Source organism: Lutjanus erythropterus, chromosome 14 (genome assembly GCF_056507025.1).
Source record: "Lutjanus erythropterus isolate fLutEry1 chromosome 14, fLutEry1.hap2, whole genome shotgun sequence".
Taxonomy (NCBI): Eukaryota; Metazoa; Chordata; class Actinopteri; order Lutjaniformes; family Lutjanidae; genus Lutjanus; species Lutjanus erythropterus.
In genome coordinates, this window is record NC_139330.1 from 17,736,312 (window position 1) to 17,753,983 (window position 17,672).

General features: G+C 41.0%; 1 protein-coding gene across 15 annotated transcripts in view; it reads left to right on the forward strand.

The window, feature by feature from the left end:
* The window catches only part of pax2a (paired box 2a), a 37,565-nt gene extending 20,968 nt beyond the window's left edge, over window positions 1-16,597 (forward strand). For 4 of the 15 annotated variants that reach the window (XM_084735190.1, XM_084735193.1, XM_084735191.1 and 1 more), the window contains 5 exons: window positions 1,412-1,532; window positions 9,808-10,023; window positions 11,327-11,428; window positions 12,949-13,035; window positions 13,809-16,597. In XM_084735190.1, the coding sequence (XP_084591316.1) occupies window positions 1,412-1,532; window positions 9,808-10,023; window positions 11,327-11,428; window positions 12,949-13,035; window positions 13,809-13,930 (648 nt within the window). In that variant the 3' untranslated portion in view covers window positions 13,931-16,597. Of the gene's footprint in view, window positions 1-1,411; window positions 1,533-9,807; window positions 10,024-11,326; window positions 11,429-12,948; window positions 13,036-13,789 lie in introns of all 15 variants that reach the window. The other 11 variants (XM_084735197.1, XM_084735200.1, XM_084735198.1 and 8 more) reach the window with 3 other exon arrangements.
* Window positions 16,598-17,672: the final 1,075 nt, after the last annotated feature.

The following is a 17,672-nucleotide window of genomic DNA, read 5'->3' on the forward strand; positions in this document are numbered from 1 at the left end:
AGAAGAAGAGTCAGGTCAGGAAGTGTCATCTCATTAACAAACCGGATTCATCACAGCTGCGAGCAGAGTCTTAACCTCAGATTAAAGGGAATAAATACTAAAGAGACTAGTTGGTGGTTGATCCTTACAATAAAGGGACACTTCACCCCAAAATCAAAAGATATCTTTCCTTTATCTATGGTAATATGCATGCATCAAGATTATTTTGGTGTGAGTTGCAGAGTTTTGGAACTAAATGCCACTGAGTCTGTGGTGCTCAAAGTGCCAAAAAAAACCCACACATTTTAAAACCACAGTTTTCTGTAGGAACTTACTTTATTTCTAGTAAAAAAGAAAGTAGGTTCTATAGAGTGAAAGTAGTTCCTACATGAAACTGCTCACAACATCTCTAGAAAGAGACACCAGTGTCAAGTTTTTCAAATGCATTTTTTGCACTTTGAGCATAAGAAGCTGGATACCATTTAATCCCATTAGAAATGACATGTCTTAGTGAAATACTTGATTGTGATTGGTGAATTACAGCATTCTGAGGTCTGTTATTTCTGTTTAGCAGGCTGATGCTCATCAGGGTCCTGCATCACCCTGTCATGGTTTATTTCCACTCAGTGTACAGTGAAAAACATGTAGTTTTGATTTTGAGGCAAATTGTCCCTTTAAGTTTTCTGGCGCTGTGCAGTAGAGTATTGCATTTCTTTTGAAAGATGGCTGCAGCAGTGTGTTTTATCACAACTGAAAAGAAAACCTCCAATATAAAGTAAAAAATACTAATAAAAGTATAAAAGGTGCAAAACAATCCACACTATTTTATCATTTTATTAACCCAGTTTTATGTGTTCATCCTAGAGGCAGAGCACAAAGGTTGATTTTGAGGTTGTACTCCCCTTTAAAAAACCACACCACATGTCTCTCCTGTAACAAAGCCCTGAATGTCTCCTCCCTTGACTGGTCACAGGGATGACTGCAGTGGAGCACAAAGAGCCAGCTGACACCCCGTCCTTTCACTCCTCTCCCAATCCCTCTCTCATCCCGCTCTCCCTTTCTGCCTTCTCCTCAGACAAGCCCTAATGCATGCATACATCATAGGTCTTGGTAAAGCATGGGGAGCGGGGACAGGACGGCGGGGGGGGGGTGTGGAGGTGCTCGCAAGAAATATTCAGAAGGAAACACAGTGAGAGGATCACAGACAGCTTCCTCAGATCACCAGGGGTTTCCTTCAGACATATTTCATATATAGACTCCTGAATCTGCTCTAAATCTGGCACCAAAGTGGGCTTGCATGCAGTGCATGAGCAATATTAAACAGATCATGACACAATCTGCTGGAATGTGAAATTATTTGTGTGAACTGCTCTTTTGCGCATTTCTCCACTGACATATGTTTTTTTTGCATTTGTTGTGTATTTGTCCACAGGCGAACGAGTACTCTCTCCCGTCCCTGAACACCGGCCTGGAAGACGTGAAGCCAAGCCTCTCCACCAGCGCCAGCTCCGACCTCGCCTCCAGCGTCTCCCAGAGCTACTCTGTTGTGACAGGTACAATCTGACTCACGCTAGATTGATCCCTAAAAGAATACACACACACACTCACACGCACACAGCTGCAGCAGGTCGGAGACATCTGCAGCAAGGTGGTCAAGCTCAACACAGAACACAAACACAGTGCGTGAAACATATTTGCATATTGTTTCATGGCATCTCCCTAACTGCTCTCCAGAAGTTTTTTAGTTAAAATGAAACCAAGCACATCATACTTATAGTGCATTTTAAAATACTGTATCCCATTTTTCCAAATCCCCCTTTGTCCCACCTCACCACCCAAGAGAATCTGTTTAACTATTGTCCAAATGTTACTCATTCCTCATCCTCCAGATATTAAAAAACACTCGAATTTGGTTCCATAATCAACAGAGGCTACATGTTCAGGCTGTTGCAGCTGATAAAGATGGAGGCAGCATCGAAAGAGTTTTAAATGCACCCAAATGTCCTGAAAATACACTGTAAACTGCCATTTGACACACAGATTACACTTTAATTCACGTAATAATACTAAATGATAATAATGATAATCAGTCAGTTGTTTGTTGTTTGTAGCTTTTCTTTCTTGTGGATTAAAATATTTAAAACATAAAATTCCACTGATTTAAATTTATTTACTTTTTAGAATTTATTTTCTCAAATTTGGTCAGCTTTAACTAAGTACTTGAATCATGTTGTAGAGACGCATCTGGATCCAATACGTTATTCGGAAAAGTACAACTAACGCAATGGAAAGAGCTTTCCAAAGTTGCTTGTTATTATTCAGAAAACATCAACTCCATGTTTACTTCGACATAGTTCAAAAAGATCAAATCTACCGTAATTAATCAATGGTTTAATGCACCAAGATTATTTAGCTGATACTGTTGTATGTCTTTAATGTAGAGTTTATATTTCCAATGCAAAACAGAATCTTTTCATTTATAAAACCTCACAGTTTCTGATTTTTCATGAGGTGGTGGTGGGCTTCAGATAGTTCATAAAACTTAGTTTACCTAAAGACAAAGTGACAGTATGAGGATGAGGAAATGCATTTTATGTTAAATCATTTAGATGCTTTAAAGGCATAACAGTTGCATTGCCGGTAATTATCAGATTAGAAATACAACTTTTGCCTGATTAAACATGACATCTAGTACAAACCACACCTACTTCCAGTCTTCCATCCAAGTACAGATACAGAGATAGATAAATTTGTTGGTTGAACAGATACAGATACAAATAATGACGTATCTGTTCACTCGTATCATCTTGATATTGCATCATCATCGACCCCTCAAGAATTTAACTGCCACTTCTATCTAAAACTCTTGTCATCAAATGGACAGACCTCTTTCTGGCCACTTTTTGAAGCTGTCTGTGTGTTTATTTCTGAGGGACAGAGTCTGGGCGATATATCATCTGAGCCCATTAAATCCTACAGGCCTTTCACACGCTGCTCCTAACTGGCTATTGTGTTAGCCTGGATTGGCCCGCTAACAGATTGACTGGGAGCACTTCTCATAAGAGACAGCTGCTGTTCTCGCCGCGACACGACGTTGTCATCAAAGGCTATGATAGCCTGTTGATTGACAGCGGCTGGAATAGCACCGTGGCTGGCTGGCTGCCTCATGCTGTGGAAAGAGAGACAGCGACAGAGACCCAGATACAGATGAGACGCAGACACACTGAAATTACAGTTTTTTTCCAACCTATGAAGTGTCCCCTGTTTTCAATAGTAACTTCCACTGGGAGCCAACAGGTAATAGCAGGTGCGGTGTATTGAATATCTTGTAGTATTAACTATCTGTATCATATAACCCACACCAACCCGCCCTCTATGGCACTACGGCTTCTTTTGCTCTGCTGTCGAGGTTGATGGCCGCCTGCTTAATTGAAATATTGTTTCAATGTGGTTGCTGAGGCCTTTTCCCAGGAGAGGTTAGGTTTACTGACGGCCACACTGACTCCAGAATAATATACCAGCCTTTTAATAAAACACCCATAATTATGCAGTGGGCATCAAAGTCAATGAGTCCACTGTGTGTGTGTGTGTGTGTCTCTGTGTGTGTGTGAGAGAGAGAGTAAAGAGGAGGACAGCATGATTGAAAACTGCAGTGGCCCTTCTCAAATGATCCCTATAGTCCGGCCCCAGACCCAGGCACAGAGCGATGGGAAAAGAAAGACCCCTTTTTTATTCCTGAATATGTGGGAGGTAGATTTGCCCCAGAAAGTTGGGCCTCAGGAGAAGAAAGGTGTGTTTTTGTCTTTTGCGCTGAGGCTCCTCCTATGAAAGCGGTCTCGCTCTAGGGAGCACACTCATAGCAGGTGGCCTTCAAGCCACCTGGGGGCCCGGGGGCCTCCTGAAGCGATACATGTGAGGGCCACATATTGCATAATGAGGAGGAGGACGAACAAAACTTTTCTTAAAGTGGAATATGACAACATACTTTAGCGTGAGCAATAAAAAATGTGTCTGAGTGTTTTGAAATTCAACCCAGAAGTAATTTCCAGTAAACTTCTAGTATTTAATTTTAACGACTATGCAAAGTAATGCATGAAGCAGTTGATTGGGTGTAGGTTGTCAGCGCATAATATTATTTTTTCTGCCATTAGCAAACCCTGTAAATAGGAATGTATGCCAAGGCTGAAATATACTAAATTACCTTCCTCATTTAGGCTGGGATCCAATTATCAATAAATTACACTCTCATACTGGATGGAGCTACGAGATTATATTCATTCCTTAAATGTTTTCTGCTCCCAATTAAAATTCATGCAGTTATTGATCTTGTTGATTTTTATGTCCTGAAATTTGCATAATCTATTAAAGATGAATGATTAATGAAGTGCTCAGTTTTGCGTTCCAAGGGCGCTGGAGAGAAAGCAATGTCGGCCATCTTTTGTGTCCTCTGTTTACCCAAATGTGTGAAAGAGACGGTTACCTAGGAAGGAGGGCAGCAGCCAAATCAGGGGGAGATTTAGGGCACTCCTGCCGTAGATTTAGAGTGTCCAGGTTCAAGTGCAGTAGGACTAAGAAGTCATTTGTCCCTGGTGAAACAACCCTGATAGATTTCCACATGTAAGGAAACATTTCTGTTTTTGTCTGCCCTGACTGCAAGTCAAGTTTGTCATTTGCAGATGATTTTGGCTGCTGCATAATGAAGAAAATAACAAATCTAGCCTTTTGCTAATACTGGCAAGTAGATTATATGAAGAGAACAACTTTGTTTCTGGTGTATGTGAGCTGCAGAGAAGCTGTTGCACATGTGTGTGCGTCTGTGTCCAGTCGATGAACACTGTGAACTGCTCAGTGCATCCATGGATAGAACAACATGTTATGATTGACCCCTGGTCTCTGGCTCTGGTCCAGCATTTATGTGTCTGCAAAACAGAGTAAGCAAAATGCAGTATCCCGCAGATCCAGTGCATACTGGCTGTAGTTATTCTAATTGTGACACCGGCTTCATTTGTGGAACAAATTATAGTATAATATTGTAGCCACTTGTCAGTAGTTAAATAGGGTTACGCCCAGTGAGAGTGCAGTGGTCTCTGTGCAGGCTGGGCTCAATAATCACTCTCAGCAGAGCCTGTGGGGAGGCTGGGTGTAAATGGGCACCCCTCTGACCTACTACAACTCCAGCAGATGTGAAGATCCAATGCATTTCCATCTCTACCCTCTTACCTATATCTCGCTTTCTCGCTATATGACTGACAAACTGTACAGATGAGAGAGCAGAGGTGGGAGAAACTTTAATTGGAAAAGATTCATTTCACCTGAAATCTACACCACACTCTGAGCCCGGTTTATGACTTGGCAGCACCAGCTCCTCTCTGCTGGGTGGCAAACAACAAGCAGCCACCTAACCTGCCGTGCCTGGTGTGTGGCCTGGTGACAAACGGCTTGTCTCAGCTCAGTTAACGCCCGCAGCCCCGAGCTCGGAAATTAATGTTTATATCACCCCCCACAATAGCACACTAACCTTTGAGCACACATTTGATAATGAATGACTTTAAACTGGTGGATGGGGAATTCAAGCTATTTGGGCCCTGCAAACTTTCTTTACTTACTCACCACAGCCTTCAACAAACAATCCTCTGTTTCTCTCTGGTAATAAATTATCACCTCGTCAATACAGGAGAGTGAAGGCAGGGGTTTAACTGGCTGTACTTGATGCAAACATGAAGTTTTGCTGTGATCTTGAACATACTCTAGGAATAAAAAAGTTATCTGCAGACTGAATGTCAGCCTTTTGAAAACAAGAGTTCTGCCAGTAAATGGTCTGCGCACCAAAGTTCCTCGGTGTACGTTTAAAAATGAAATGCTCACTTGAGAGCAGGCTGTTGCAGCTATATCTGGGCGCATCACTCAGAGGACTGTTGCAGGTTCTAAACAGTTCATTTCTATGGTTGATGGGGTCTGCAGACATGGTATCAGTGGTGAAGCTGAGACAGATGTTGGAGAACTCTATAGCGTCTCCACTCTCTCAGAGATGTGTTTGCTGGGGAGAAGAGTCCCCAAGGACCCTGAGTTTATCTTCCATCTCCATCATCAGGGCCTGTGATTTGACAGGCTCCCTTTACCCGCGCTCTGCCTCGTCTCCAGGACAATAAGCAACACCATGTCTGATTAGTTTCAGAGTTCAGTGGTCTTGAACGCAGCGTTTGTATCGGTTGTTGTTGCGTCGTAACCCCTGTCTGTTTGACAACGGTTGCTCAGGCGCTGAGAAAACAGAAGCCTACAGTTAGTCTGCAGGAAGTCTCAGATAGACAGTGTAAACACCCTCAGTCTGATCCTTAAGTTCACACTAATGTCCCAGATATTGTGTCACTATATACCGGTAACCTTGGTATATAAGAAATGAAATACATCATGTTAATAATACAAATAATATTGTTTAAATAATCCAGCATTTCTTAAACATACTGTGTGCTCTTAAGTCATTTCCCTTTCTTTCTGTTCTTGCTTTGTCTCCCTCCCCCAACTCATTCCCCACACACACCTTTTCACTATCCATTAAGTATAAACGTACTTTTTGTACAGTTTTGTACAGTTATTGTTACAGTGTCACTCCTCATTTGCCAAAAAAAAGAGACAAAAAAAAGCACAATAAACAAAGGTAAAAATTTATTTGACTGAAAGCATCATTTTTTTCAAAATTTTTATAGATTTAAATAACATCATTATTGTGAAATCTTTTGACCACGACAGTCATGTAATGAAAATCTGATATTTTGACTGTCTGATTCCCAAATACTATGTGAGCCTTCCAGAGTCACTCTTATAACAAAGTAAGTGTTGCTTAGAGCGATAATATACTGTACCTGCATGAGCAAGGTTCACTTAATAAGCAATCTAAGCAATCTGCTTTTCTAAATTGTCACACACTGGCATTTCATTATGTTTTATTAAGGCCAGCACTTGTAGAGTATGTCTTCTCTGTTTTTTTGTAGTTTAGGTTTGCAGCGATCATGTGGGTTAAAAAATGGTAATGCTGCTGATAGGGCTGTACAGTATGGGAAAAAAGTAATCATGTTCAAGGGATTCAAAGGCTTCATTGCCATACACAGAAATAAACAAGTTATCAGTGCAATGAATTTTTTAGTTCCCTGTGTCTTTCTGTCTTTAATAAGTAAAGTAAGAAAAAAGAATAAGAACAAGATGACCAGGGTAGACAAGATGAGACATATACTGTGCAGTATAAAGCAGTATTAAACAGTATGAAATGCATGTGCAAGAAGATGATTGATGTAGGTGATAAACAGTTGTGCTTGAACAGTAAGAAAATCTGTGCACTACAAAACAGAAATGTACAGTTGTGATATGATTCATAATTAGAGTCACAATTTTCATTTTCACTAAAAAAACAATTCAAATCAGGATGATGTGACATTTGTTGGGGTCTGTACCAAACAAACATGCTTTCATACATCTGAAGAACACGATTTGTAGGCCAGGACATCTGTAGTGTATCTATTTTCTCTATCCAAAATGTGCGTCTTTAATTTAGATTTTGCACTCGGCCGTATTCCAGTTTTGATAATATTTCAAGTAAATCTACTACTGGTAAAGGTGTGTGTTGAATATAGTGCTTTTATGGTGATTCTGACATCTTCCACTGTATTGTCTCATATCAGTGAATAAGGGGTGGATGGAGGTTGTTATGCACTCAAACTGAACTATGGGTAACTAGACTTTTGAAAGCTGTTTTAACTTTAAAGACTTTAAGACTACATGTTCGATTTAATTAACTGAAGAGCAGAACTGAGTGCTAGTCATTTGCACTCATTCCTATAGTCGGACCCTGTTTCCAATAAATTTATGACACACTTGTGCGGTGCACGTGACAAACTTTAGGTCCATCCAATTAAACGCAAAGCCCACTCGTTAGAATATTCCTGTTCGTGTCAGAGAGTCATGTCAACCACTCTTTTTAATGATTTGATCATAAGTTAAAAACTTACATTGTTAAACATTGTGTCGCTCCTTCTGTGACAGTGGTATTTGTCTCAATAAGATGAGAGTGGTCGGTGTAATTGCACTACCTCTGTCTAAATCCACGTTTACAGCTGTCACAAAGACAAAGAGATGTGGAGAAGCTGCTATAGACCTCTATGGGAAAGCAGTCAGTTCCCTGGCAGTAGGTTCATAGGGCTGACAGTGCTGCATCCCCCTTCCATAGAACAGCCCTTATCTTAATGAGGAATCGCAACACACAGTCCTGTTGTAAAATAACAATGATGGGGGAAGCAGCTAATGAGGCTATCATGGTGTCGGGGAAAAAGAGCCATCTCTCCCTACAGGCCCCAGCGAACAGAGCGGGCTCTGCGGCAGACGTGGCGAGGCCGGAGGAGACAGAGCTCACATTGATTGCATAGGTTCAAGAGGCAGAGCCGGTTTGAAATGAAAGACGCCAAGACTCATCAGCCAAATTAGATCAAAGTGTAGAGTTCTGAACTGTCTGCGAGCCGATTGTTTGGTTATTTGTGGGAGTGATTTTGTTGTGAGAAAGCAGCCGTGAGATTATGTTGTTTGTTTTCCCCCAAAACCTTGGGGAAATTTTTTACGCATTTGAGCTTGATTGATCAGGCGCGATGTGTTGTTGCAACATTTCACTGGTGTATGTTTCCACTTAGCTGAGTGAATTACTGCTGGGTGCATATGAGATTATTATTATGAGGTATGTAAATGAACAAATCAACTTCTAAATGCTGCTTATCAATTCAGAATTCATACGAAATGTCTGCTCTTAAGTTGGTAGAAGATAGGAAGTTAATGTGCGGTAGCAATCCCACTTCATGTAGTATTCCTCGCCCTTTAGGCTTCCTTTAATTCAGGCCATGAATATGCAAAGGATCTCTCTGTTTCATTTATTGCTCTACATGCAAAACAAATGTAAAATCTTCTCCTGCAACACATTTTTGATTCCTGTACAGTAGTTTTCCACTTGTTATTTGGACATTTAAAAAGCTTTACATCAAACAAGGGATCTAAAATGGTTCTTCCTGAAGAGCAGAGGTTATACCAGGAACCATTTGCTTCTGAAGAACCTTTTTTTGAAGAAAGAGTTTCTTAGGGGTTCTTTGTACCACTAGGGGTTCCATTAAGAGCCCTTTGTGAAAGAAGTTCTTCAAGAATTATTGAAATCCTTAAGGAACTTTTTTGTTAAGGTGCCTTTGTACCAAAGAGTTCACAGCAGAACCACCTGGGTAAGTTCTAAATAAACATTAAAACAAAACATTAAAAAAAAATCATGGTACAACTCCCTGAGTGTGTTCTAGATAAAACCCTCAGAACATAACAGTTCGCAGTCGAAATTCCTGTGTGTTCCACATAAAACCCCTGGAATCTAGAAATGTCCTGTGTTCTAGATCAAACCCTTAAAATATAAAGAGGTTCTCGGTAGAACCTCCTGGGTGGGCACTCTTAGAAGATGAAACAGTTCTGGATAGAACCCCTAATAGGCTTCTATGTGAAACCCTCACATCGTAGAAGAGTTCTCTCATAGGGGGTTCTGGGTGAAACCGTTTTTTTATGTTGAGTTCTAGGTAGAACTCTCTCAAAAGGTTCCATGTAAAACCTCTATTAAAGGTTCTACCAGGAACCAAAAAGGGTGTTCCAATGGGGACAAGCCAAACAACACTGTATGGTTCTAGTTAGCGCCTTTATTTCTAAGAGTGCACCGTCCCTCTGAGTGGCTGATTGAATGTATGTACAGAATGTGTGGAGTTGCATCACATGTCTGCATCACATCGAGTTTTTTTCTTTTTCTTTTGTTTTTCCACCTGGCAGACTCTCACCCATCATATCCACCCTCCATGTGTGTAAAGCGGGAGCCCCATGAGGCATCCTTTGCCCCCTTCACCCCCTCCTCTGTTGGGGACTCTGCTCTAGCTGACATCTTGCCCCACCAGTCGAGCCTCTCTGTAGATGCCTCTACTCCCAGCTACCCCGCCCATGCCCACGGCCCCTGCTACAGCCAGTATGCCAGCCAGCCCTTTATAGCAGGTACACTTTTACCCATAAGACCCCTTGACCGATCAAAATCCAATCAAGCTCTCTCTGTTCAGTTGATTTCCCTCTGTGTTCGTTTTTGACAATGTTCAAATATTAAGGCATCCGCCTCTCACATCGCAAAGCCATTAATCCCATCATGCTTTGTGGCCCTACTTTTGTGGAGCAAAACACACTGTTTGCTCCCTCATTAACAGCGGCTGCTCTCTCCCCCTTTCCACCCTGCTTTTCACCAGCTCTGACCCCTTGCTCGTCTCTCAGGTTAACAATAGGCCTCCAGGTCCTTCCAGCCTCGTGACAGGCCCAAGGTACGAGGGGCCACAGGAGGCCAAAGAGGGTGGAGAAGGGGGTAAGTGGGGTGCACAGGCAGAGACACAGGGCTGATGCTGTGGCCTGCTTTGGACCAGTATCTGCTTGTCCTGTGTGCCCCCTTCATCCAACCAGGCCCGATACTGTCACTGTTAATTACAGGACTGAATGTGGGGCAGAGCGATGCTCCTCTCGGTTTAAAAGCTGCTCAGGACGTCCGTATATTAACACTACAGAAAACAGATAGTTAGATAAGATAAGTTAGTTTGCCTGGTGGCCTGTCATGGGTGTTCCTCGGTTCTCAAACTTCTGGCATGAAAAATGCTTACACTCCCCACCTCAAGCTGCACCTGCAGAGACAGAGAGCCTGCCCTCCTGCAGCATTTTCTTAGTTTCTCATTATTTTCTGTGCTCAGGACGCTTTACCAACCCAAAACATTGGTATTTGACTTCCTGGGAATCAGACACAATAATCAGCTATCTTTCTGGTGCATTTACATAGTACATAAATCAGATACATTCACCACATCCACCCCACAGTTTGAAAAGATTTTTCATATTTGTGGTCATTTTAACCATTTTTAACTATTTTTCTTTGCAAAATGATCTTGCCTACTGTAAGACATGAAATGGTCTGATGCATTGTGAGTGACAGCGACACTGCTTGTTATTCTCTGCAACTATATGCATCACTTCACTTTAATGATTTCAGTGTGGTCCTTGTTTATAAAATATCATAATTTAGGGTGCAGAGGATAAAAGTACCAAGATACAATGACACTTGAATGATAATGAAGTTTAACAAAAAAAGAACCTACACTTGTCCATGCTTGTAATCCAATATATTTAGGTACTACTACTTGCAACAGCAAATATGTTCTTTAATCACCATAATGTGGAAACACTGTTGATTAACATCTATGCCAAGTTATGCAACTTTTCTGTGTTGAAGCATCCTTGTAAGAGTTTTCTTCCTGTGTGCCTGCAGGTCGAGACATGGCGAGCACCACCTTACCTGGCTACCCGCCTCATGTCCCCCCCACAGGACAAGGCAGCTACCCCACCTCCACACTCGCTGGAATGGTTCCTGGTAGGTGACACTACTCCCTTTTTACGATGCCATTAATTTTACTTTTACAGGTTTTATTTTCACTAGATAGTACCCTTCAGTTGATCTTGTTTGAAGAACTTGAGGTCACTTTAAGCTAAACAAGTGGTAATTCTTCTCTGTCACTTCTGGAACGGTGTACATGTAACACGTGCATTAAATATATAATATGCAACATTTTCCTGTGCTTGGGACTCTTTACAAACCCAAAACATCAGTATGTGATTTCCTGGGAATGAGACACAACAATAAACTATCTTTCTGATGCATTTACACCTTTAAAAAAAGACCCATTCACTAGTGAACAAACCTTAAAACCCTTTGCTCTTAGCCCAAAGGATTGAAGTGAGCTTGTTATAGCTTTGTTAGACTGCGGTTAGTTTGTGGTTAGCGTCTGCGGACGAGGACATTAGATGAACTCGATAGGCGATCACCACAATCAGTGGCCGTGAGATAGGACAGTTCCTCTCAGTTACACTCCAGCTCCCAGCGCTCATTACCCTCACCGTGTCCACACAGCGCACTCTCACCAGCCCCGTCGATAAACACTGCTTTTGCGCCTCTCCTCGCCTCCCTGGACACCCAGGGCTGCAGAGCGTATCTCTTTCCCCTCTACTTAACCTGCAGTTCAGGTTCACAGCAAACAGTTAAGGGTCAAAACACAGAGGCGTGGAGGGCCTGTAAATATTTAAATCACTATCTCTCAGGGATGAGCTCGAGTTACACGACCAGCAGTGAGGATGCTATAGCTGCCAGCGTGTGTGGAGATCTCTCCTCCAAACAACTGAAAACACAATTCCCTTTATTGCTCGGAGACATGTACCTTTCACACTGACCAATAATCACAGCAGGCATGTAGTATTTACAAAGGAGCTCGGTGTTTTTTACGATATACACGGAGGTAAAAGCTCTCAAATTAAGAAAATTACCCTTTGTTGGATTATATGTCAGTGGAAAGTGTGTATACAAGCACACAATCACCTTCCTAATCCAGATTGTAGGTTTTTCTTTTTCATCTGGGAGTGAATGACAAAGATTTAGTGACTGGCCCCAAACACTGTTAAAGCAAAGGCCATTCTTCAGCAGCTTCATATAAAACCCAGCCTTTATAGTCTCATAAAAGAAAGAAACCTGTGGACCCACAGCATCGCTCTCTGACATCCCCTCAGCCCCCTGTCCTCTCCGCCAGGACCCACACAGGGAGGACAAAGAGCGAAGGAGAGTCTCCAAGAACCTATTAGGGAGTTTTGAAGCGAAGCATCATCGCTTAAAAGCAGGAAAAAAAGCGCTGGAATTCTCACTTAAGGAAAGAATAGAGGAAATCCTAAAGACTAACAGAGGATTAATAAAACAATCAGTTCACCTGAAGGGACTGAAGCAGCCAGGATAAAAACACCACAGACATATTGTTGTGGGACAAGATTGTAATGTAACTTGGTGGAAAGGCTTTTTTACTTTGTTAGCTCTTTGCTAATGTTTGTGTTTATTGATTTGTTCTCCAGGAGGGGACTTTTCTGGAAACCCCTACTCTCATCCACAGTACACCACTTACAACGAAGCATGGCGGTTCAGCAATCCAGCATTACTAAGTAAGTTCTATTATGAAACAAAAACTTATCAAAGATATTATTGCATTAAAGGGATAGTAGATAATTTTATGTGAGGCTGAATGAGATACTTATTTATAGTCAGTCATGAGGAGAAGCAAAGAGGGGCACCGGCATGGAAGCTAAGCCATGAACTGCTGTGAACAGGGTCAACAACAAAAGGTATTTTAACACAAGAGTTGCTGGTCTACCACTGCCTCGATCTGTTACATCGTTTTTGTTATTATGTGACTTTGCTGAATCCAAACTATCCTTTTAAAACACCAACAATGACACAAACACACCAACAGACTGAGGCAGCAGTAGACCAGCAACTCCTTTGTTCTGCAAAGTAAAATTATTGATTTTATCTATGGAGCAAAGTAAAAATATTCTAAATATAGCGTACAATTAAACTGATATTGCTATTTTAAGATGGACCTTTTTTTAAGTGGCTAAAATACTTTTTGTTGCTGACCCGGTCCACAGCAGCACATTGCTTTGCTCTTGTTACTTTGGGCATTTCTTCTTCTCCAGTACACTGACTATCCATAAGTTTCTCACACAGCCCCACTTTAAATAATTCAAATTATCCCTTTAATGAATTTTAATCTCATCTAGCCATGTTCTAATCAAAATCATATTCATAAACAATAATAGAAACCTCTAGGCTCCATCTGTTCTTGCAGTATAACACCCTCTTACATGACGTTTGATCTCGTGGTTTCCAACGGCTCGCTCTTCTGTTAACTTTCAGGTTCCCCTTATTATTATAGTGCCGCATCCCGTGGCTCCGCACCTCCCACTGCTGCCACTGCCTACGACCGCCACTAGTTACCATGGAGACCAGCTCAAACTGCAGGGCCAGGGCTTCGGCCTCCATATTGTCCCCGTCTGAGAAACACTGAGGTCAAAGGGAAGCGAGGTGGAATCCTAAAGGAAACCCCGTGAAGTTGCGTGATCTGGAAGAGGAAGGATCGGCGAGGTCGACGCCGGTGCATCTAGCCCAGCTTCAGCGTTAACACACTCTCGGGTCAAAAAGGGGCCCGCGGGCGTTCAGAACTCACCCATCATGCCCTCAATCTCTCACAGGCCTGAACATTTCCAGAATGACTTTAAGAGATTATATAAATATATATATTATAAAATATAAATTGAAGAAAAACAGTGTGAAGAATACCATGTGGAAAAAAATGTTGTGGGTTTTTATTTTTGTTTCTTTGTTGCTGTTGTTGTTGTTGTTATTTTATTCATGGATCCTCACATTCCTTTTATGTGATGAACTGCAGTATTTTTCTGCTCTAAAGAGAGAAGTCCAGGGGAGACGACAGTGGTCCCATAGTTGGACGGTGCAGCGACTTGAACCAGTGTTGTGGGGCCTCTCTGACTCTTAATGAGATCCTGGCTCCACACTCTAGGGCGGGCTTTACTCTGGTGCTTTGACTACGTCTTCTGCTCCCATTTCTCCAGTCCCACCTGCATTATCAGACAAACACAGCATGTCCTACAACGTTTACTGACCCTATATTTAGACCAATGGCAACATCACACTCCCTGTGGCAAACAATCAGATGTAAAAATGTAAATCATTTTGCAAAGTATTAAAAAACATGGCGGCCACAAAATGGACTCGCCAGAATTTTAAATACTTTAAATTATTTTTTCTGTCACTATTTTTAATGTAAAAAAATCAAAGATTTCTTCAGAGTAGTTCACATCAGAGTAGTTCAGTCACATTTCCCTTATTTTCCAGTCATGTCCATGTCCATGCATGATCGTCTTTGCTCTTTTTTTGCACTATAACCTCAGCTTATTTAATTTATGTGGTACATTCACTTACAATTAAGTTTAATAAACCTACCAATTTTAAACATGAGTTGAAATGTGTTGCATAATGTAGGTGTAGAAACACAAAGCAGACAGACAGACAGACAGACAGACAGACATGTTTTTGTGTGAGCATCTTTTTCTGAGTAAAAGCGACGCTTTCGAGTTTCTGAGCAGACTGTAAGCCATGGCCTTATGGCTACATGAATAAATTCTCCTGGGTTATACTTCATTCAGCTACTTAGTCATACCACTAGATGCCTACACAGTTTAGAAAGCTGTACGCAGTTGAGTGAACCAACTGTAAATTAGCTTCAACAATTGCCTTACAAACCTGTTTTTTCAACGTAAATTCATGCCTGTTCAATGAAATTAATTGCCTTTACAAACACACATTCACCACCACCCTCGCTCATTTACTCTCCATCGGGACTGAAAGGAAATACTGATTCTGTTTGCTTTTTTGAAAAATATTTTGTGAATGTACTTTTAACTACATTTGCCAAAGACTTAGTTTGATATTTAATATTTTATTTACAGTATATGTATGCATAAATAAAGCAGTATTATCTTTTAAATAAGTAGTCAACACTGAACATGTATGGCAAACAACATAATGCATATGACTGTAATGAAAAAGGTGAAATTCAGTGACTCAATACTCCATCAGTTTGCAACAAAATGCTGCTTTGTAGAATGATTTGTGAATAATGTGAAGACAATTCTTCTCTGTAAATAATATCACACACACACCATTGCAGTATCATACTAATGTACTGGCTCCCTTTGTAGATATACAGAAAAAAAACATACATTACATTTGTGTCTTAATGTAATGTTGTGCTCTGAGGAAAAGGCACAACGACTGTATAACCTGCGGCTACATGTGCTGTAGTGGCAGGTTTCAGATGCTAACATCACATAGGTTGTCTTTGTCATTTTATTTTGTTTTCATGATAATGTCATGATGATGTTTTATGTCACTATGCAATGAGTTAAATGGCTTTCTGTATCATCTTTTGTTGTTGGGCTCAGAACAAGTAATCCCCATGGAGAACGGCATAAAAGTACAAAAGACCTCCAGCGTGAAAATGGTTTCACTTTTGCTCCACAAATGAAGACGTGATCAAACTGAAGTCCTTGGCAACAATCAAAGATATTGTCCTGTTTGCTGTTAGTAGATGTCGTGATCATTATGTTAATCCAAATTACAGTCATCTGTGCCTCCATGTATAGAAACACATCCACCCATCTCTCCTCCCTCCCTCCACTCTCGGAACCGCTTACTCTTAAGGCATCCAAGATGAAGTTTACTTTAACTCTACACAAGCAAATACATCATCTGGTACCAGGGTTAACTGTCGTTGCTGAGGGCACCAGATAACAGTGAAAACAGACTGCGGCCCTGCTCTCCAGGAGAAGCTCTCCTCTCTACAAATTGCACTTGGGATTTGCCTATTTCTGTCTACATGTAGCTCGACATATCTGAAAATGAAACACTGGCGCAGAGTGCAAGCCACCGTCATTCAGGCGAAGTCTCTGCTCCAGGAAGCAGAGCACCTCTGAAGGAATGGGTCTTCTGCTGTTGTAAAGATGATACAGGAGACGTGTCATGGACATAAAAAAGGATTTCTGATGAAAATCTATACGGAAAGCCTTGTGGCCTCAATCATTGTTCTGTTTCAGTTCTGTTCCAATTCTTTTTGTGCACATGAGAAATAAATTCTTTTATATGTCAGTCGTTGACTCGGTGTCCCCCTCATTATTAACCCCATAAGAAAATGATTCAGAGTTCAAGGTTCCCGGCTGCTGCTGGTGTATTGATGTTTGGTTTTATGAACAGTCAAGGCACTCATACGGGTTACAGCTCTCAAATATGAAATACATGATGGCTGCAGAGCACGCTGTTTGTGTGTAGAAAGCATATACATTATGATTCCTGTTAAAAGTGGCCTGAGTGTGCAATAAAAAGGACAATTGCATGATGTTAAAGCATGTGTGTTTGTGTCAGGGTTGGGTCAGATTACTTTCAAATTTAGTCACTCCGTGAATACAAATTATATGGAAATATGTGTAATTAGTAATATAATCAATTGGATTACAAAAAAAAAATGTAATCTGATCTAATAACTTTTGGATTACTTCAAAATCAAACATTGAAAACATTGCACCTTGTGGATGAGAGCAGCCATATGTCCCATCCTGCACTCACGCCCCCAGAGGGTGAAAATAAACTCTGTAAGTGCAGCCAGTCAGTGGGCGTGTCTGTATCAAACACTTCACAAGTAAGTTATAATGATGTTTCTGAGTAAATTACATGTGTGCCAAATGTGTCTGTAGATCAATCAGAAAAGAGTCTTTCTTATGGTGTCACTAACGTTTTACTGTGAAAAAAATAACACACTTGCTTTTAGAATGGAGTTTTGCTCAACAGTGCTAAAAACAGCAAAATAAAGTGTCTTAATGGTATAAAAAATGACAGATGTCTGAAATACATTACCTGAAGATTCAGTGAGGTAAACGTATATGTCAGGTTTGTCCACTTAGATGGAGAAAACCTAAAAGGATCCTTATTTCTTTCATTTTTTTTTCTACGTAACATGATTGCTGCCTGTCAAAAACATAAAACAAAGCATAATTGCTCACCTATCTAGCCAAATGATTTGGGCTCTTAATAGCTAAACAGTGTTCTTATTTTATGCATTAAAACTAGCAAACTGGAATTTGTACTGATGGCCAGTCAAATTTGAAAGGTTGTTCTCACCCAAAACAGTGTGGGGACAAGATGCAGGAATTCTGAAAAAATTGGATGC